The sequence below is a fragment of the Molothrus aeneus genome, chromosome 21, assembly GCF_037042795.1.
Source record: "Molothrus aeneus isolate 106 chromosome 21, BPBGC_Maene_1.0, whole genome shotgun sequence".
NCBI classification, from domain to species: domain Eukaryota; kingdom Metazoa; phylum Chordata; class Aves; order Passeriformes; family Icteridae; genus Molothrus; species Molothrus aeneus.
The window spans coordinates 6427678-6449458 of NC_089666.1; the positions used below are offsets into that span (position 1 = coordinate 6427678).

The window sequence follows — 21781 nt, forward strand, 5'->3', positions numbered from 1 at the left end:
ACAGGGATGTTTGGGGTCCCCAGCAGCCAGGACTGATCAGGACAGGGATGTTTGGGATCTCTCAGCAGCCAGAACTGACCACAACACGGATGTTTGGGAGCCAGAATTGATCAGGACAAGGATGTTTGGGATCCCCAGCAGCCAGAATTGATCAGGACAGGGATGTTTGGGATCCCCAGCAGCCAAGACTGATCAGGACAGGGATGTTTGGGAGCCAGAATTGACCAGGACAGGGATGTTTGGGATCCCCAGCAGCCAGGACTGATCAGGACAGGGATGTTTGGGATCTTTTAGCAGCCAGGACTGATCAGGACAGGGATGTTTGGGATCTCTCAGCAGCCAGAACTGACCACAACAGGGATGTTTGGGAGCCAGAATTGATCAGGACAGAGATGTCTGGGATCCCCAGCAGCCAGGACCGACCACAACAGGGATTCCTGGGGGACTTTTGCTCCAGAAGCACAGGGAGGGAAATGGCTTTACCCGAGCCAATAACAAAATCTCTCCTCAGTGCCTGAAGCCAGCTGAGACTGACCCAGCCTGGCTTGTGGGAGGGCTGGGAAAACTTCAGCTCCACAAAACTCCCTGAGACTTGTCCTCAAACTGTTCCCTCCTCTTGTGTTATTCGGCTGTGACTTTAGAAGCGTTTTGTTTCCTACAGCAGGCAGAGTAACCAGCTGCCTCCTCTCTGAGCTCTGCATTTCCATGGCAGAATCCACTTCTGAGCTCAGGGAGAAGTGGAAGGAGCTCAGGACAGAGGATAAAGCAAGAGGTGCCTTCCCTGCCCTGCTGCTCCTTTGCATGAAGAGCCTGGCTTGTCAAATGTTTCATGTGTGTGTTTTAATTAAAAAAAAAAAAAAATTTAAAAAATCTGCAATGCAATCTGTGCTCTAATTTGAGGACACCATTTAGTGATTTTAATTGTGTGACAGTATTTTGGTATTTTCAATACCCAGTAGTAGGTTAATGACTGTTCCTTGAAGAATGGAGTTTATATAACACCACTCATTACATAAGAAGGCTGATTGTGGCCTGAGGAGCAGGAGGGAAACAAATTTGCAAAAATGCAAAACCCAGCACCAGCAAATTCTGCTTTGGTCACTCTGAGAAGCCCAAAAAAAGGAACACCTGGATTCCAGCAAGGAGAAACTCACCCTGAGGAAGGCTGGGGATGGAGGGGAGGCTCTGCAGGACACCCAAGCTGAGCTGCCACGCATTCCCCACGTGCTGCTCCCTGCACCTCGCCCCGTTTGCTGTAAAAGGAACAACAACCCAACAAGCAAAAAAGTTACCGGCTGGTCACTTCTTTTTTTTTTTTTTCCTTTCCTTTTCTTTCCATTTTTCCACAGCAGCTCCTAAACTGGACAGACCGATAGCACGGTGTGCAACAAACGGACCCTTGGCCTTAGGGACAGAGAGGGGACAAAGCTCTTTGTGTCACAGCCCTGCCGGGGTCCCTCCGCACCAGCCCGGCCTTTCGGGGGGGGCCAAGCGAGGGAGGATTTTCCCAGGGAGGATTTTCCCAGGGAGGATTTCCAGCCGGGCTGGGATTTGCTCCCCGCTCCAGGCGGCTCCGCTGCCTCCCTTTGCCCGCGGGGCCGCGACCCCCGCTCGGTGCCCGTGATCCCCGCTCGGTGCCCGTGATCCCCGCTCGGTGCCCGTGATCTCCGCTCGGTTCCCGTGATCCCCGCTCGGTTTCCGTGATCCCCGCTCGGTGCCAGCGACCCTCGCTCGGTTCCCGTGATCCCCGCTCCGTGCCCTCGATCCCCGCTCGGTGCCCTCAACCCCTGCTCGGTGCCCGCGACCCCCGCTCGGTTCCCGCGATCTCTGCTCGGTTCCCGTGATCCCCGCTCCGTGCCCTCGATCCCCGCTCGGTGCCTTCGATCCCTGCTCGGTTCCCACGATCCCCGCTCGGTGCTCGCGACCCCGACTCGGTGCCCTCGATCCCCGGCTCGGTGCCCTCGATCCCCGGCTCGGTGCCCGCGATCCCCGGCTCGGTGCCCGCGATCCCCGCTCGGTTCCCGCGCTCGGCGCGGGCGGAGGAGGCTCCGGGGGCAGCGCGGGGGAACGCGGGGCTCTCACCCCCGGCCCGCCCCGCTCCCAGCGCGGACCCCCGGGCGGAGAGAGCCCGGGGAGGGGTCCCGGAGGGGCAAAGGGGGCCGGGGCCGACCCCGGGCGGAGGAAGGGCGGGGTGAGGATGGCGTGTGGCTCTGGAAACGCGGCCAAGCGCCGCTGCCGGGGCTCGGCGTGCGGCTGCGGGGCGGGGGGAGCCCCGCAGGGCCGGCCCGCAGAGCTGGAGCCGCCGCTCGCCATGAGCCGCTCCCGGAGCAGCGCCTCCCCACGTAGGTAAATGCCCGGGGTGGGGAGGGGGCGGCCGGCGCTGCCTTGGGCGCATCTTCCCCATCGCTGCATCCCGCATCCCTCCCCTGCATCCCGCATCCCTCCCCCGAGCGGGGCCGGCCCGGGGGCTGCCCGCGGGGACAGCGCAGCCCCGAGCCGGGAGGGCTTGTGGGGCTGATTTTTTTTTTTTTTTTTTTTTTTTGGGGTGAAGGGGGGGTGAGGGTGGGCGCGGTGATTTGGAGGCTGGGGTATTTTATTTTATTTATTTTTCATCGCCGATTTTTATTTAGCGGCGCTCGGCGGCGGGGATGATTTTGGGGAGGGTCGGCGGGGAGGATGCGATGAGGCTCCCCCGGAGTGGGTGATTTTTTTGCAGCCTGCCTCCTCCTCCCCCAGCCTCTCCCCCCCACCCCGGCTTTGGCTGCCTCGCTTCCCAGTTGCTGCATGAAGGCTGTGCTTGCACCGGCGTGTGCCCGCTCCCGGAGCCGCGCACCCGCCGCCACCGCGGCCGGGGGGAGCCCGGGGCCGGAATTATTATTTTTATTTTTAATTTTTTTTAAAAATATTTTTTAATATTATTTTAATATTTTTAATTTTTTTTTTAATTTTTTAATTTTTTTTTTTTTTTTTTACCTATCACATCCATCCTTAGAATTACAAAATAATAACGCGGGCAGGGCAGGGCGCGGGAGCCCGCGGCAGCCCCGGCACGGGGGAGCGCTCGGTGCGCGGTGTGCGCGGGGGGCTCCGCGCCGCCCCGCCGCCCCCCGCCGCACCGCAGCGTGCGGGCAGCGAGCGCGATGCGCCCCGCGCTCGGCGCTGCGGAATAGCGCGGCCGCCGCTCCGCGGGCTGCGGGCGCACGGACCCGACCGCTGGCCGTTCCCTCTTGATGTCCATGAATGCAAACACCATGATTTTCATGATCCTGGGCGCCTCTATCGTTATGGTAAGAGATTTTTTGCTTATCTCCCCTCCCCATCCATGGTGTCCCCCCCCCCCCCCCCCCGCTTCCTCCTCCTCCTCCTCTCCATCAGCACCGCCACCCCCCCGCCTCCTTTCCACCTTCCCCCCGCGCTGTCCCTGAGCCCGAGCACCTCTGTGTGTGCGTGTGTGTCCCTCCACACACGCGTCTTTTCCTGATGACTGCTTCGGTGCCCGGCAATCAAACTGGAGTGGATGTTTTACCCCAGCGCCCAGAGCTGACCCCGTGCCTCGCTTGTGGGCTCTTACAGGCAATAGCTTGCTTGATGGACATGAACGCCTTGCTGGACAGATTTCACAATTACATCCTACCGCACCTCCGAGGGGAGGACCGAGTTTGTCACTGCAACTGTGGAAGGTGAGTTCTACCTGCAGAGCATCCCCCCTGCCCGCCCTGCCCACCTGGGGACGAGGTGACAGGGACAGGGTGGCAGCTGTGCCACCATTTCTGCATCCTGGCCGTGTCTCACCTTCCTCAGCAGCTCCTGCATGAGCAGGGTGAGGGAGTGGGGTGCTGTTTGTTGTTGTTTTTTTAAATTTGTTTTGTTTTTTTCTGGAAGAAGAGTTTTCTGTGGGCTTGGAAGTGCGTTTTCCTTTGTGTACAGGCATTTGGGAGCCCTGGGGGAGCGAGAAACTTTGATTTAAGCGTTTGTCATTGTGCCTTTTGTCGCCGGTTGGGCCGTGCTGGTTCCCCAGCCTGTTTGTGGTCTGGGTGTTGCAGTTGGTGCTGGTTTTGTGGCTCAGAAATGGAATGGGGCTTGGCCCTGTCCAGGCTGGGATGTGGCCACCTAGGACAGTCACTCGGAGGCTTTGCAATCAATCTTTGATCAGATTTTCATTCCCTGTGGCTTTTCCTGCTGGACACAGCACGCTGAAGAGGCCGGGCTGTGCTTCAGGAGTGCTGCCTCTGCTGTGCACAACTTTATGCCTGGACACAAACACCTTCCTCATCCTCCCAAGCAGCATCTCTGTGCCTTATCCCTGGAGTGCTCGGCTTGGAACTGGGATCTGCCTGCTCTGGAGTCTCCTCAGGCCCAGGGATGAACAGAATGATAAAAAAAATATATATGGGGAGGTGAATTTTGCCCTTCTCTGAGGGACTGCTCCTGGTGCTGCTCTGGACTCTGCTCAGGCCCAGAATTATAAAATATAAATACTGGGGAGGTGAATTCCACCCTGCTCTGTGGGACTGCTCTTCATGCTGCTCTGGAGTCTGCTCAGGCCCAGGGCTGAACAGAATTATAAAAATATAAATACTGGGGAGGTGAATTCTGCCCTGCTCTGTGGGATTGTTCCTGGTGCTGCTCTGGACTCTGTTTAGGCCCAAGGCTGAAGAGAATTATAAAAAAAATATATATGGGGAGGTGAATTTTGCCCTTCTCTATAGGACTGTTCCTGGTGCTGCTCTGGAGTCTGCTCAGGCCCAGGGCTGACCGGAATTACAGAAATATAAAAATACTGGGGAGGTGAATTTCTCCCTGTTCTGAGGGACTGCTCCTGGTGCTGCTCTGGAGTCTGCTCAGGCCCAGGGCTGAACAGAATTATAAAAATATAAATACTGGGGAAGTGAATTCTGCCCTGCTCTGTGGGACTGTTCCTCGTGCTGCTCTGGACTCTGTTCAGGCCTAGGGCTGAGCTCTGGGAAGTGAATTTCTCCCTGCTCTATGGGACTGCTCCTGGTGCTGCTCTGGACTCTGTTCAGGCCTAGGGCTGGACAGAATTATAAAAAAAATATAAACTGGGGAGGTGAATTTTGCCCTTCTGTGTGGGACTGTTCCTCATGCTGCTCTGGAGTCTGTTCAGGCCTAGAATTATAAAAAAAATACATATGGGGAGGTGAATTTTGCCCTTCTCTGTAGGACTGGTTGTAGTTCCTGTAGTTCCTGGTGCTGCTCTGGAGTCTGCTCAGGCCCTGGGCTGAACAGAATGATAAAAAAATGCATATGGGGAGGAGAATTTGGTCCTGCTCTGTGGGACTGCTCCTGGTGCTGCTCTGGGCTCCGTTGAGGCCCAGGGCTGAGCTCTGGGAGGTGAATTTTGCCCTGCTCTGAGGGACTGCTCCTCATGCTGCTCTGGAGTCTGCTCAGGCCCAGGGCTGAACAGAATTATAAAAATATAAATACTGGGAGGTGAATTCTGCCTTTCTGTGTGGGACTGTTCCTCATGCTGCTCTGGGCTGTGTTCAGGCCCAGAATTATAAACAAATACATATGGGGAGGTGAATTTTGTCCTGCTCCATGGGACTGTTCCTGGTGCTCCTCTGTTCAGGCCCAGGAGCAGCCAGGCCTGGGATGTGGCAGCACCCTCAGCTCCTGGGGCACCTCCTCTCAAGGCAAATTTCAAAGGCAAAAAACTTCCAGAGTGTCTCCCACTTGGTTTGGGCAAGGATTTGCTTTTTCTGAGCTGCTTTTTTTTTTTATTCCCTCGATGTTTTTTGCTAGTTTTGAGAGTTTTCCTCTGCCTCTCCCACCAGTTTTTCTGTTCCTGCTCCCAGCTGGCTTCAGTGCTGGTGGAAAGGAGCTGCTGGGGTGTTTGGAGTGGCTGAGCAGTGTCAGGGCTCTCTGAGTGTCCCCTGTGCCCAGGGCTGAGGAGGTGCCAGGGTCACCCCTCTGAGCTCCCTCTGTGCCTGCAGAGCTCTTGGGGCACAGAACCCGGCCCTGGCACTGCCCACAAACACCACGGGGTCATTTCCTGGAGAGGGCACAAAAAAAACCTCCCCAAACTGCCGAGACTGGATGGGAGAGGAGACAAAAATCAGAGTTTATCCTTTGCCTCAGGCGTGTGGGAGCAGAGGCTCCTGCCCACAGAAAGAGCTCAGGAGGCTCTGAGAGCTGCCTGGGAGCTGCTCCTCGCCGAGCAGGAGATCCCAAACCCCTCCCTGGGCTGTGCCACCCTGTGCTGAGCTCTGCCACCCTGTGCTGACCCCCAGGAGATCCCAAACCCCTCCCTGGGCTGTGCCACCCTGTGCTAAGCTCTGTCCTGCAGGACCAGGAGATCCCAAACCCTTCCCTGGACTCTGCCATCTCGTCCTGAGCTTTTTCCTGCCCTGCTGCCCCACTGGCAGCACCAGGAGATCCCAAACTCCCCTCTGGGCTGTGCCACCTCGTCCCTGAGCTTTGCCCTGACCTGTCCTGCAGGACCAGGAGATCCCAAACCCTTCCTGGGCTGTGCCACCTCTTTGTCCTGCCCTGCTGCACCCCTGGTTCCTGCCAGGAGATCCTAAAACCCTCTCTGGGCTGGGCAACCTTGAGCTGAGCTCTGCCTTGCAGGACCAGGAGATCTCAAACCCTTCCCTGGGCTCTGCCACCCTCATCCTGAGCTTTTTCCCGCCCTGTTGTCCCCCTGGCACCACCAGGAGATCCCAAACTTCCCTCTGGGCTCTGCCACCTCTTTTTCCTGCCCTGCTGCCCCCCTGGTCCTGCCAGGAGATCCCAAACCCTTCCCTGGGCTGTGCCACCCTCATGTTGAGCCCTGCCCTGCCCTGGCAGGACCAGGAGGTCCCAAACCCTTCCTGGGCTGTGCCACCTCTTTGTCCTGCCCTGCTGCCCCCCTGGCAGCCTTTGGAGCCCTCTGGTTTCCAGGCTGTGCCCTGTGAGAGCTGCCCAGGAGCCCTGAGCCCAGCCCTGGGCCGGGAGCGGCTCCCCCAGGCTGGGCTGGGTCCTGGAGCCTCCTGGCAGGGCTTGATGAAGAAAAGGAAACTGAATTTGCCAAAAAGCAGAGGGGAGGGAGGAGGAGGGAGCTGCAGCTCGGTGTTGGTGCAGGAAGGGATGGGGAAAATCAGGAAATGTGGCAGAAATGGGAGGGAAGGAGGAATTGGGATGGGTGGATGGAGATTGATGGGCTGGGCTGGGCTGCTGCAATTAATGATCTCCCTCTGCCCCAGCCTGGGTCACAGTGCTGGGCAGACCCAATAACTCAGGCAGAAAGGTTTCCCTTCCCCTCCCCTCCCTTCCCCTCCTCTCCCCTCCTCTCCTGGTTGTCTCCTGCCTCAGGGTGGAGCTGTCCTGCAGCCAGGCTGGGTGTGAGCCCAGGCCCTGGCAGTGCCCTCCAGGAGGGGCTGGGGCTGTGTGCCAGCTATGCCAGCTGTGCCAGGGCCGTGGGAGAGCATCCTCAGCTGGGAAAACTCTGCTGAGTCCTTCCAGGCTGTCCTGGCTCCATCCTCAGCCTGGATCCTCAATCCTCTGGCACTGGGATGGCCCTGCCAGGCTGCCCTGGGTGCCCTGGGTACATCCTCAGCCCAGATCCCCAATCCCCTGGCACTGGGATGGGGAGCTGAGCCCTGACAGGGGGCCCTGGGTGCATCCTCAGCCTGGATCCCCCTTCCCCTGGCACTGGGATGGCCCTGCCAGGTCCCAGCTCCCCTTTGAGAGTCTCCTGTCCCTGTGCCCAGGATTTGCTGTTGGTCCCTGGGGTGCTGGCAGGCAGCAGCACCAGCTGTGCCCAGGCTGTGCCCACGTCCTGGGGGCTCTGGGGTCACCCAGGGGCACGGCCAGCAGGGCACTCCCCCCATTTCTGTCCCCCCATTTCTGCCCCTCAATTTCTGCCCCTCAATTTCTGCCCCCCCATTTCTGCCCCTAAATTTCTGCCCCTAAATTTCTGCCCCTCAATTTCTGCCCCTCAATTTCTGTCCCCCCATTTCTGTCCCTCAATTTCTGTCCCTGGGATTTCTGTCCCCTAATTTCTGTCCCTCAGTTTCTGTCCCCCCATTTCTGCCCCTCAATTTCTGCCCCTCACTTTCTGTCCCTCAGTTTCTGCCCCTCAGTTTCTGTCCCCTGTGGAAGGTCCAGCACAGCCAGGGTGGGCACAGCTCGGGGGGCCCTGGGGTCCCCTCCTGGGGCTCAGGGGTACCAGGGCTGGGGCTGTTTGTGTCAGTTCATGACAGGAGGGATTTTTGGGAGGTGCTTTTGAGGTCCAGGTGTCAGGAGGGAGCTGTGGTGTGTTGGTGATCTCAGGGGCCCCAGGACGAGGGAAGAGATGAGAATCTTGACTCCATGTTTCAGAAGGCTGATTTATGATTTTATTGTATATATTTATGATATATATTATATTTATGATATATATTTTATTAAAAGAAAACGATATATTAAAACGATACTGAAAGAATAGAAGAAAAGGATTTCATCAGAAAGCTTGGAAGGAATAGAAAGGAATGATAATAAAATCTTGTGACTCTCAGAGAGTCTGAGACAGCTGGGCTGTGATTGGCCATTGATTAAAAACAACCACACGAGACCAATCAAAGATGCACCTGTTGCATCCCATAGCAGCAGATAATTCTTGTTTTTCTTTTCCTCTGAGGCTTCTCAGCTCCTCAGGAGAAAAAAAATCCTGGCAAAAGGATTGTTCAGAAAATATCATGGTGACACTGTGGCACCTGTGCTTTCCTTGTGTGTTTGATGGGGAGGTGAACACAGGTGTAGGATTCTAAATTAGCAATTTAAATGATAACCCAAAAATGAAAACCCTATAAATGATAACCCTAAAATGATAACCCTATAAATGATAACCCTAACCCTAACCTTACTCCAATAATATTAACAAAACTACCATAGGATGACACAACTCATCAAAGATCCCATTTGCAGTTGGTGACCACCCAAAGATCACATCCCCCCAGTGGTGACTGGCATTTTGTTTTATTCTTTGCAGGATTTTGGTGATTTCTTTTGTGCCTTTGGATAGAGCTGGAGTGGCTGCCCTGGCCTGGGGGGAGCTGGGGCTGCCTGCAGCTGCCCAGGTGCCCAAATTCGCAGTTTTTGGGGTGCTCTGAGCCTCTGTTTGCAGCCTGAGTGAGCCTGGGCTGGGCAAGCTCTGCTGCCTGCTCTGGTGGCTGAGCTGGGCGTTCCCCTGGGCTCTGAGAGGTGACAAATGTGTCACCTGTGCAGGTGAGGTGCCGCCACCAGGCTGGGCTGGGTTTTCCCTCTCCAGAGCAGCAGAGCAGGGAGGGCAGAGCTGCCAGCACCCCCCAGGGCATGGGAGAGCAATGCTGGGGAAGGGGAGCTGGGCTGGGGGGCACCAGGACAGAGCCAAGGGTGGCACCTGGACACGGCTGGGGGTGACAGGGACAGCTCCTGGGGCACTTCTGGCTCAGGAAAGGGCGGCGGCAGCCAGGGGTGACAGCCACAGGTGACAACGAGCATTGACAGTCGGGGGCAACAGGGAGGGGCGGCAGCCACGCTCCCTGCAGGGATGTGGCAGCTGCAGCAGATCCCTGGGGCAGCTTGGCACCCTCCATGCCAGCCTGTGGCGGCTCCAGGCTGTGCCAACCCCTGTGCCAGGCTCTCCGAAACCCCTGTGCCAGCCTCTCCAAACCTCAGGCTGTGCCAATCCCTGTGCCAGCCTCTCCCAAACCCCTGTGCCAGCCTCTCCCAAACCTCTGTTCCAGGCTGTGCCAACCCCTGTGCCAGCCTCTCCCAAACCCCTGTGCCAGCCTCTCCCAAACCTCTGTTCCAGGCTGTGCCAACCCCTGTGCCAGGCTCCAAACCCCTGTGCCAGGCTCTCCAAACTCCTGTGCCAGGCTCTCCAAACCCCAGGCTCTCCAAACCCTGTGCCAGGCTCTCCGAACCCCTGTGCCAGGCTCTCCGAACCCCAGGCTCTCCCAGGTTCCGGTGCCAGGCTCCCAGCCCCGTTCTGGGCACCGTGCCCGTGCTGGGACCGGCCGGGGCTGCTCGGAGCGGCCCCAGGCTCGGGCGGGGAGGGGTCGGGGGTGGCGCTGCCTCCCCCAGCCCCGCCCGGATCAGCCCCAAAGCCCGGGAAGGGCTGGTCCGGCCGGGATGTGGCAGCTGCGGCGGGAGCTGGGCCGTGATGTCACTGTCACCTGCCGCGAGGGAGCGGGGCTGAGCCGGAGCATCGGCGCCTCCCCGTCCCTGTCCCTGTCCCTGTGCCCGTCCCTGTCCCCGTCCCCGTGGCTGTGCCCGTCCCTGTCCCCATCCCTGTCCCTGTCCCCCATTGCCGTCCACATCCCTGTCCCCATTCTTGTCCCTGTCGCTGTCCCTATCCTTGTCCCCATCCCTGTCCCCCATTGCTGTCCCCATCCCTGTTCTCTGTCCCTGTTCCCATTCCTGTCTCTCTCCTTATCCCCGTCCCCATCACTGTCCCCATCCTTGTCCCTGACCCCGCCCCTCTCCCCCATCCCTGTCCCCGTCCCTATCGCTGTCCCCTCCCCATCGCTGTCCCCATCCCCGTCCCCATCCCCGTCCCTGTCGCTGTCCCCGTGTCCCAGCCCCGGTGTCTCTCCGTGCTGTGGCTGCAGCAGCAGCAGCGGTGGTGGCGCTCACCCAAGGTCACCGCAGGGGACAATAGCGCTGGGGACAGAGCCCGAGCCTCCCGTGTGGCACAGCCTGGCCTGGGGACACCGGGCAGACACACGGACCGTCCGTCTGTCTGTCCGTCTGTCTGTCTGTCTGTCTGTCTGTCTGTGTGTCACCCGAGCCGGAGAGCAGGGCAGAGCCAGCCCCGCCGGGAGCTCATGGCCCAGCTGGGCTGGGATTCCTGTCCCTCAATTTCTGCCCCTCAATTTCTGCCCCTCAATATCTGTCCCTCAGTTTCTGCCCCTCAATTTCTGCCCCTCAGTTTCTGTCCCTGGGATTGCTGTCCCTCAATTTCTGTCCCTGGGATTTCTGTGTCTGGGATTGCTGTCCCTCAATTTCTGTCTCAGGAATTTTTGTCCCTCAATTTCTGTCCCTGGGATTCCTGTGTCTGGGATTCTTGTCCCTCAATTTCTGTCCCCTGTGGAAGCTCCAGCACAGCCAGGGTGGGCACAGCTTGGGATGTTTTGGGATCCTCCCGGGTGGGCACAGCTGAGGACAGGAGGTGGCACAGGGTGACCCGGCAGCAGCTGGGGCTGCCCAGGAATTGCCCTCAGGAATTGTTCAGTTCCTCCTTCTCTTGTAAATAATCATGGGCAGAGCCCAGGGCACGAGTGGCACCTCTGTCACGGGGATTTGGGGACAGTGGGACATGGGAAACGTGTGCAGGGATTTGGGAAATCATGGACAATGGGAGATGTGAGTTCTGTGCGGGGATTTGGGGACAGCGGGAGATGTTTAATCACAGGCAGAACCTGGGGCAGGGATCTGGGGACAGTGGCCCACGGGAAGTGCTTGCCTGTGCCCATGGCACCCCTCCCATTCCTTTTGGGGTCCCCTCTCCCCCCTGCCGCCCCTGCCCGGATTTCCCAGTGCCCGAGGAGGGACAATCCCAGTTCCCAACTGGGCGGCACCGGGAGCAGAGCTGCCCCCAGAGCTGCCACCCCCTGTCCCTGCCCTGTCCCGTGACAATGGGGGCTGGCGGGGCTGTCGCCACCCTGGAGCCGGTGCCAGCCCCGTGCCAGCCCCGTGCCAGCCCCGTGAGGGCATGGCTGGGACTGGGGCTCTTTTGGGAAGGTTCTTGGAGTGCAGCTTTGTTTGTGTCAATATTTGGACGTTTCTCAGGCGTGATTATGGAGCAACCTGAGCCTCATGAATATTCAGAGGCCTCGGGGACTGCCTCGCTCTGCTCTGTGTGACAGGGACAGGGACACAGGGAAAGGGACAGAGACAGGGACAGGGGGACAAGGCCGGGGACACGGGGACACTGGGGGACACGGGGACAGGGACACGGGGACACAGGGACGGGCACTGGGGACACTGGGCACGGCTGGCACAGCCTGAACTGGGGGCACTGGGGGTGCCAGGGCTGTGCTGGTGGAGGGCACCTGGGGCTGGACATCACCTGGATGGGTGTGTGGTCACTCCTGGGCAGGGACAGAGCCACCTGTGCCCACTGGGGAGGGGCAGTTTTGGGGTTTCTGTTTGGGTTTTTGTTTGTCTTTGCGGGTTTTGTTTGTTTGTTTTAAATAATAATAATAATAATAATAATAATAATAATAATAATAATAATAATAATAATAATAATAATAATAATAACAACAATAATAATAATAACCATTACAGCCAATAAGGATAAAAGGCCTGGGCTCAGGGATTTTTATTCTTTCCCTCCTTTTCCATGCTTTCCTCTCTGCTGCCGGCAGCACAAAGGGCCAGGGCAGCCCTTCTGCTGCTGGGGACGGTGGGAAGAACTGGGAGAAAAACCAAAATAAGAATTTCCACTGATTTTTGCCGGTTTTTGCCCAGGCACCATGTGCACTACTTGTGCTTTCCCTCCTTTTCTTGCTTTCCTCTGTTGCCAGGGCCCCTTCTGCTGCTGGGGATGGTGAGAGAAAAACCAAAATAAGAGTTTTCACTGATTTTTTCCCCTTTTAAACCCAATTTTTGGCCAGGCACCTTGTGCACTACTTGTGCTTTCCCTTTTTTTTTTGTGTTTTCTCCTTTTCCATGCTTTCCTCTCTGCTGGCAGCAGCACAAAGAGCCAGGGCAGCCCTTCTGCTGCTGCGGACGGTGGGAGAAACTGGAAGAAAAACCAAAATAAGGGTTTGCACTGATTTTTCCCCTTTCTGCCCAATTCCTGGCAGGCACCACATGCACGATGTGATCCCATACTTGTGCTTTCCCTCCTTTCTCATGCTTTCCTCTCTGTTGCCAGCAGCACAAAGGGCCAGGGCAGCCCTTCTGCTGCTGGGGATGGTGGGAAGAACTGGGAAAAAAAAACAAATAAGAGTTTTCACTGATTTTCGCCCATTTCTGCCCTGGTTTTGCCCAGGCACTCTGTGCACTGCTTGTGCTTTCCCTCCTTTTTTATGCTTTCCTCTGCTGCCAGCAGCACAAAGAGCCAGGGCAGCCCTTCTGCTGCTGGGGACGGTGGGATAGAAACCAAAAGAAGAGTTTTGACCGATTTTTGCTGTTTTCCGCCCCGTTTTCGCCCAGGCACCACGTGCACTACGTGATCCCCTACGACGGGGACCAGTCGGTGGTGGACTCCTCGGAGAATTACTTTGTGACCGACAATGTGACCAAGCAGGAGATCGACCTCATGCTGGGGCTGCTGCTGGGCTTCTGCATCAGCTGGTTCCTGGTGTGGATGGACGGCGTCCTGCACTACGCCGTGCGCGCCTGGCGCGCCAGCCGCCGATACGGTACGGGCCCCGCACCCCGCTTCATCTTCATCAGCATCTTCATCATCTGCTGCTCCTCCTCCTCATCTGCTGCTCCTCCTCCTCATCTTCTGTTCTTCTTCCTCATCTTCTGTTCTTCTTCCTCATCTTTCTCGTCTTCTGCTCTTCTTCCTCCTCTTCAGCATTGTTCTCATCTTCATTGTCTTCTCATCATCTCCTCCTCTTCATCTTCCTCCTCATCGTCTTCTCATCTTCCTCATCTTCATCATCTTCTCATCATCTTCCTCCTCATCGTCTTCTCATCTTCCTCATCTTCATCATCTTCTCATCATCTTCCTCCTCATCATCTTCTCATCTTCCTCATCTTCATCGTCTTCTCATCATCTCCTCCTCCTCTTCCTCATCTTCCTCCTCGTCGTCTTCTCATCTTCGTCATCTTCCTCCTCATCTTCTCCTCTTCCTCTTCCTCATCTTTCTCATCATCTTCTCATCTTCATCATCTTCCTTCTCACCTTCACCATCTTCATCATCTTCTCATCTTCTTCATAATCATCTTCATCTTCTCACCTTCATCTTCATCACCTTCTTCCTCCTCATCTCCCTCATCATCTTCTCCTCTTCCTCATCTTCATCATCTTCCTTATCTTAATAATCTTCATCACCTTCATCATCTTCATTACCTACCTCTTCTTCCTCCTAATCTTCATCCTCCTCCTCCTCATCTTCTCCTCTTGCTCCTCATCTTCTCTTCTTCTCCTCTTCCTCCACATCCTCCTCATCTTCCTCATCATCTTCTCATCTTCCTCATCTTCTCCTCTTCCTTCCCTTCCTCAGCTTCCTCCTCATCTTTTCTTCTTCATCATCTTCCTCCTCCTCTTCCTCCTCCTCTTCCTCCTCCTCTTCCTTATCTTTGTCCTCGTCTTCTCTTCATCATCTTCCTCATTTTCCTCATCTTCATCATCCTCCTCCTCATCTTCTCCTCTTCCTCCTCCTCCTTCTCTTCATCCTCCTCTTCCTCCTCCTCTTCTCCTTTTCGTCCTCCATTATTCCCTTCCCAATCCCATTCCTATTTCCATTTTCATTCCCATTCCATTCCCATTTCCATTATTCCCATTATTTCCATTCCCATTTCCATCCCTTCCCACCCCTCACCCCTGGCCAGATGTGGAGAGGTTTTTATTCACTTGTGTCATCAAAAACAAAAACCTTGGGCACAGTTGCCAGGTTTGGAGCAGTAAAATCCTGAATTAACACCAAGAAGGACCAGCAGCCCCTTCAGAGCCTCCCTCTGCCCCATTCCCCCCTCAGCCCGTGGGTTTTCGTATTTGGAGGAGATAAAAATGACAGGAAAATTAGGGAATGACTGGAAATTCCCTCCAAATGTGCCAAAAAATCTCATTTCTCCAACCCCTGACTGATGGTGCTGCTAAACCCAGCTCAGGGAAAGGAGCAGCAGGAAGATTTATCTGCAGGCCCATAAGAAATTCTCATTAGAAACGTGCAGTCTCTTTCTAAAAACTCAGATAAAAATGAAATTAATTTCCCATTAATCTTCCCAAAACCCCAGCAGGCTCCAGGAGCCGTTTCTGAGCTGGGATTCTGATTTTCCTGGGAGATTTCAGCCTCTGAGAAGCAATTCTGGGGCTGTGACTCATGATTTCACCAGAGATCAGAGCAGGGCTGCCAGGAGCTCTCCTGGAGCTGGGATCACCTGCCCCTTGTGATGGGAGGCTTTTATTTTTAGTAATTCATTTAGTGGTTTATTTTTAGTAATTATTTAGTGTTTTTTATTTTTAGTAATGAATTTCGTATTTTATTTTTAGTAATTATTTAGTATTTTTTATTCTTAGCAATTATTTAGTAGTTTATTTTAGTAGTTTATTTAGTAATTTAGTAGTATTATTTAGTAGTTAATTTTTAGTAATTAATTTAGTATTTTAAACATTTTTAGTAATTAATTTAGTATTTTATTTTTAATAATCAATTTCTATTTTATTTTTAGTAATTAATCTCATATTTTATATTTAGTAAGTACTTAGTATTTTCTATTTTTAGTAATGAATTTCATATTTTATATTTAGTAATTACTTAGTATTTGAAACGTGTATTAATTACTATATTTCTTATAAATATTATTATTATGAATTATTAATACAAACCTATATAGCATATAAAATATTAATTATTATAAATTGCAATTATAATAATTGTTATTACAAAGTGTTAATATATGTAATATAAGATATGTATTGTATTGTATAATATATAATATATAATATATAATATATAATATATAATATATAATATATAATATATAATATATAATATATAATATATAATATGAGATTATATATTATATGTAATGTTTAATATATAATTATATAATATATTATATAAGGTATAAATTATAAATTAGCAATTAGTATAAATATTATTACAAATTATTACTATAAAATATAATATGAGATAAAATATTACTTATTATAAATTTTCAATTATTATAAATATTATCTAATATTGAGAATATTAATTAGTATCAATTATTAATCAGTATAAATATTAGAGAATATAAACTTATCCTTTAGTCAAGGTGTAGAATGAATTCTCAAGCTTGGAGAATTCCCCCAGGGTGACCCTGGGGGTGCCAGGAGGAGGGAGGAGAAGCAGCAGAGCTGCCCTGGCTGTGCTGGCAGGGGGACGAGGGGCTGGGCAGGGGACAGTGAGCCCTGGGGACACAGAATCCTGGGGACAAGGAGATCTGTTGGGGACACCCTGAGCCCTGGGGACAGAGCCCTGACCTTTCCTGCCTTGCAGTCAAGGAGCTCTGCTGGGCACCCAGAGCCCTGGGGACTCACCCAGAGCCCTGGGGACACCCAGAGCCCTGGGGACACAGAATCCTGGGGACAAGGAGATCTGTTGGGGACACCCTGAGCCCTGGGGACAGAGCTGTGACCCTGCTGTCCCCTGCCTTGCAGTCAAGGAGCTCTGCTGGGGTCACACACAGCCCTGGGGACTCACCCAGAGTCCTGGGGACACACAGAACCCTGGGGACACAAAATCCTGGGGACAAGGAGCTCTGCTGGGGACACAGCCCTGGGGACAGAGCCCTGACCTTCCCTGCCTTGCAGTCAAGGAGCTCTGCTGGGGACACCCAGAGCCCTGGGCACACAGAGCTTTGGGGACACAGCCCTGGGGACACAGAGCTTTGGGCACACAGAGCTCTGGGGACACAGCCCTGGGGACACCCAGAGTCCTGGGCACACAGAGCTTTGGGGACACAGCCCTGGGGACACCCAGAGCCCTGGGCACACAGAGCTCTGGGGACACAGCCCTGGGCACACAGAGCCCTGGGGACACGCAGAGCCCTGGGGACACAGAGCTTTGGGCACACAGAGCTTTGGGGACACAGAGCTTTGGGGACACAGAGCCCTGGGGACACAGCCCTGGGCACACAGAGCCCTGGGGACACAGAGCTTTGGGGACACCCAGAGCCCTGGGGACACAGAGCTTTGGGGACACAGCCCTGGGGACACAGCCCTGGGCACACAGAGCCCTGGGGACACGCAGAGCCCGGGGGGGTGACAGGGCTGACGCTGGTGTCCCTCGTTGCAGACACGCCCTGGTGGTGGATCCCCAGGCTGTGTAAGCTGAAGGAGCTGCGCAAGCGCCACCCTCGGCAGTACGAGGAGCCCACGGGGAACATGGTGCACATCAAACAGAAGCTCTACCACAACGGGCACCCCAGCCCGCGGCACCTGTGAGGGACTGCAGCGCCTCCGAACCACAGCCGGGACTCCTCTTCCTCACGGGACAGCCGCTGCTCTGCTCCCGGGCCAGCTGGGGACACGGATTGTCGCGGTTTTGTCGGGATGGCCGCGGTGGACGCGCAGCCATGCACAACCAGAGCCGGGGCTGGGCGCTCTGCAGCCGAGGCTTTGCACTGTGTTCCACATTTTATTGTCAGACTGGTGTAAATATGTAAAAAAAAAAAAAAGAAAAAAAAGCAGACAAACAACAACAACAACAACAACAACAACAAAAGATTTGCATTATAATTTCAACCCTCATCTCATTTTCCTGGCTGTCCTGCACATCCTACTGGGAATGGTGGCCGAGGGGATGGAGGTGGGACAGCAGCAAGAAGATGCAAATGTCTCCTCCAGGAGCTCCAGCCCCACAAAATTTCTTTGCTCCTTTGGCTGCTCTGACCCTCCCATGGCTACAAGGGCCTGGCTGGTCACAGGTTTGGATGGGGGAAGGCACAGAGTCCCCTTTTTGGGGTTTTTGGGTTTTTTTTTTTGCTTTGGTTCACAGGCTTGGATGGGGGAAGGCACAGAGTCCCCTTTTTGGGGTTTCTGGGGTTTGTTTTGCTTTGGTTCACAGGTTTCACAGAGTCCCCTTTTTGGTTTTTTTTTTGGGTTTTTTTTTACTTTGGTTCATGTTCTGGAGTTGCTGTGGGGGAAGGAAGGGCTGGGGATGGGTCAGGGTTTGTGTTTGCATTGCTGCCCTCTGAACCTGCCTTAAGCACGCCCACCTCAGAGCCAGGGGACAGGGGCTGCTGCTGTGGTGGCACCTTTGGAGGTGGCTCCTTTGGAGGTGGCACTTTTGGTGGTACCTTTGGTGCTGGCATCTTTGGAGGTTACACCTTTGGAAGGGGACCTTTGGTGGTGGCACCTTTGGTGGTGGCATCTTTGGTGGTGGCACTTTTGGTGGCGGCACCATCACAACCCCAGCCCTTGCCTGGGAAAAAAGGAGCTGCTCTGTCCTCTTCCTGTAGGGTGAGCCTGGTTAAAACACCCCAAAAACCCCAGAGAGCAGCAAGAGGGGACCCTAAGCAGCTTCTTGTAGGGTGAGCCTGATTAGAACACCCCAAAAACCTGGTTAAAACACCCCAAACCCCAAAAACCCGGCACAGAGGGAGCCCTGAGCAGGGTGAGCCTGGTTCAAACACCCCAAAAACCTGGTTAAGATACCCCCAAACCCCAAAGAGCAGCAAAAGAGGGTCCTGAGCGGGGTCAGCCTGGTTCAAACACCCCAAAACCCCAAAGAGCAGCAAGAGGGGTCCCTGAGCAGCCTCACCCCTGCTGCACCCCCTTCTTGTGGGGCTGGGCTTTGGGGACACACAGACACCCAGAGCAAAACCCCAAACCACAGACACCCAGATCAAACCCCAAACCACAGACACCCAGAGCAAACCCCAAAACCACAGACACCCAGAGCAAACCCCAAAACCACAGACACCCAGAGCAAACCCCCAAACCACAGACACCCAGAGCAAACCCCAAACCACAGACACCCAGAGCAAAACCCCAAAACCACAGACACCCAGAGCAAACCCCCAAAACCACAGACACCCAGAGCAAAACCCCAAAACCACAGACACCCAGAGCAAAACCCCAAAACCACAGACACCCACAGCAAACTCCTCCCCACACACCCCAAATGTCCCCAGAGTTGAGCCCAGGTGTGAGGAAGCTCCAAAGTGGTTTTGTGGTGCTGCTCCTGTGTGGGTTTTGGGGTCTGATCTTTTGGGATCAAGGCTCTGGAGGCAGCGTCCCCACCCCAAAACCTCCTTTAGGGCCTGCAGGAGCAGCTGGGGGGGTTTGGGGTGTTTTATCCTGTCCTGGGATTTGTGAGCAGGGATGAAGGAGGGAAATGCCATCCCCAGAAATCTGAGAACCCTCAATATTTCCCTTCCTTTCATCTTTTTGTATCCAGTGGGATGGTGCAGAAAAAGGGGAAAAAACCCAAAACTGAAGGATGCTGAGCATTGCCAGAAAAATCTCTTTTTTTTTTTCCATGGATTCCATGACTCTCTCAGTGGCCTCCTGCTGTTTGATGGCAGGGAAAAGGACACTCCAACTCCTGCTCTTCCTCCCTGCTCCACTTTCTGTGTTTTGGGGTCATTTTTTAATTTCCTACGCCCAGTTCAGTTAATTACAAGCCCCCCAAACTGCCCAAATATTCCCATTTTTCTGCCATTCCCACTTTTGCTATTCCCTAGTGCCTCTTGTCTTGGAGCCCCAGGTTTTTTCTGGACCTCAATAATTGCCTGGTGCATATTTGTGTCTGTCTGTCTGTCTGTCTGTCTGTCTGTCATTCCTGGCCGTGATGTCCAAAATTCCTTAGGATCTAAGGAATAACTTTTCCTTGAGCAGTTATCAACAAGTGGGGACAGCATTTTGTAGGGGAGAAAATTCCATCGGGATAAGGACAAAATATTGAGCCCCTGGGACTGGTTATGTAAAAAAAAGGGGAGAAAAAAGCACTTTAAATCAAAATTTCCACTGACTAAACTCAGACTGAATGTAAAGCCTGGCTCTGCCCTGCTCTAGAAGCTGAGCTTGTTTGAAATATTAAAAATTTAAGCAGAAATATTAAAAATTAGGCAGCTGGAAAGGGTGAAGTGGTGGCTCACACCTGTTAGGGTTGATCCGGCTGATCCGTGGCAAAATTCCACAAAAATTTGAGGATCTGGAAGAGGGGGGAAAAATTTTTTCTACATAATAAAAATGTTCCTGTTGTATAAAAAGAGATTTTGAAAAAAAAAAACCAACATGACAAGAGGGAAGCAGAGGAGGGGAAGAGGAGAAGAGGAAAGGGAAGGAGAGGAGAGGAAGAGGAGGAGAGGAAACAGGAGAAGGAAGCAGAGGAGAAAAGAGAGGAGAGGAAGTAAAGGAGAGGAAGGAGAGGAAGCAGAGAGGGAAGTAGAGGAGAGGAAGGAGAGGAAATAAAGGAGAGGAAGAAGAGAAAAGGGAAGCAGAGGAGAGGAATTAAAGGAGAGGAAGAAGAGGAGAGGAAGAAGAGGAAAGGGAAGAAGAGAGGAGAGAAAGCAGAGAGGGAAGCAGAGGACAGGAAGCAGAGGAGAGGAAGGAGAGGAAAGGAAGGAGAGGAGAGGAAGCAGAGGAGAGGGAAGAAGAGAGGAAGAAGAGGAGATGAAGTAAAGGAGAGGAAGAAGAGGAGAGGAAAGCAGAGAAGAGGGAGCAGAGGAGAAGAGGAGAGGAAGTAAAGGAGTGGGAAGCAGAAGAGAGGAAGGAGGAGAAGGAAGCAGAGAAGGAGACAGAGGAGAGGAAGAAGAGGAGAGGAAGAAGAGGAGAGGAAGCAGAGGAGAGGAAGAAGAGGAGAGGAAGCAGAAGAGAAGGAGAGGAAGCAGAGGAGAGGAAGAAGAGGAGAGGAAGCAGAGGAGAGGAAGCAGAGGAGAGGAAGCAGAGGAGCCAGGAGGAGCTGCCCAGCCCAGCTGGGCTGTGGGGCCCTGCTGTGTGTCCGTGTGTCCTGAGCTCTGTCTGTGTCTCTCTGTCCCCTGCATGGAGCTGTCCTCCCTCTGGCACCCCCGTTTCTGTCCCCAGGGGTCCCCAGCCCCTCCTGGCTCTCCCAGCAGGGTGAGCCCAGGCCCTGCTCTCACTGGGGAGGATTTTCACCCCTGGAGCACCAGGACAGAGCCTGCAGTGCTGCTTGCCCTGGTTCCCATCCTTTTATTTCTTTTTTCCTGCACCCAAACCACTTCTGCATGCATCAGGCAGGGAGAGGCACAGCCCAGACTCTACCAGAGAGATCCAACTCTGCTCTGGGTCTATCACAGAATCATCTCTACTGTGGTTGAAAAGCAATAATAATGGCTCATTTTTATTTTTTATCAAATAAAACTTGCACAGGCAGATTTCAGCCAGGGCTTTGTGCTCTCCAGCCTGTGCTGAAGGGAGCAGCTGAAGGTGCAGAGAGCTTGGGCTGGGGGAGGCAATAGAAAAAAGCACACTGTGATTTATTTTGGGTCAACAAGTGAGTGTACTTCAGCCATTCCTTCCCTTTCAAGAAGATGTTTGTATCATAGAGAACCAGTTCAGCTCCTGGAACTAAGCCCATCCTTTGCTGTTTGTCAGTAAAATAGTTTTTTGCATGTTTTGCATCTGAGTGGTTTTTTTTTCCCCAACCCTTTGAAGTCAGTGATTCCCTCTGGGAGCAGCAGCTCCCCAGCTTTTGGGCAGGGGGTGACAGGAGGAGGTGCAAAAAGGCTGGGAAGGTGTGGGGAGAGCTCTCCTGACCTCTGAGGAAGGGCTGGGAGATTCCCCCAAGTTCTGGGACAGAATTTTGGCTCCTGCTGGCTGGGAAAACAGGGAAGCTCCGAGATCCAAAACTGATTTCAAAGGAAAATATTTCAATTTTGTTCAATTCTGGGTGCAAGCTGCCTGCAGAGAGGAGCCCGAGCCTCTCAAGCCCAATGCCTGGAAGGGCAGGAGAAGCAGGAAGAGCAGAGGAATCTCAGGATAAGTGCCAGGGATCAGCTCAGGGTGGACAAAGTGGGCACCCCAGAGCAGCAGCTCCCCAGTTTTTGGGCAGGGGGGTGCAAAAAGGCTGGGAAAGTGTGGGGAGAGCTCTCCTGACCTCTGAGGAAGGGCTGGGAGATTTCCCCACATTCTGGGACATTTTTGGCTCCTGCTGGCTGGGAAAACAGGGAAGCTCCGAGATCC

At 53.9% G+C, this 21781-nt stretch overlaps 1 protein-coding gene across 3 annotated transcripts; it reads left to right on the top strand.

Moving 5' to 3' along the window:
- The first annotated feature begins 2205 nt into the window (after positions 1 to 2205).
- On the top strand, positions 2206 to 21210 carry TMEM240 (transmembrane protein 240). 3 transcript variants are annotated; one of them, XM_066563947.1, is made up of 4 exons: positions 2206 to 2346; positions 3574 to 3680; positions 13129 to 13337; positions 16929 to 21210. In XM_066563947.1, the coding sequence occupies exons 2-4, from the start codon at positions 3589 to 3591 to the stop codon at positions 17075 to 17077; spliced, it is 450 nt and encodes a 149-aa protein (XP_066420044.1). In that variant the 5' UTR covers positions 2206 to 2346; positions 3574 to 3588; the 3' UTR covers positions 17078 to 21210. The 3 variants fall into 3 exon arrangements, with proteins under 3 accessions (XP_066420044.1, XP_066420042.1, XP_066420041.1); XM_066563945.1 differs by lacking the exon at positions 2206 to 2346 and adding an exon at positions 3086 to 3287; XM_066563944.1 differs by lacking the exon at positions 2206 to 2346 and having other exon boundaries at positions 3424 to 3680.
- The last annotated feature ends 571 nt before the right edge of the window (positions 21211 to 21781 follow it).

Coding starts and splice junctions, on each gene's coding strand:
- TMEM240 (XM_066563944.1), top strand. CDS start 3,481: ATGACTGCTTCGGTGCCCGGCAATCAAACTGGAGTGGATGTTTTACCC. Junction 3,681..13,128: donor TGTCACTGCAACTGTGGAAG/GTGAGTTCTACC, acceptor GTTTTCGCCCAG/GCACCACGTGCACTACGTGA. Junction 13,338..16,928: donor GCGCGCCAGCCGCCGATACG/GTACGGGCCCCG, acceptor CCCTCGTTGCAG/ACACGCCCTGGTGGTGGATC.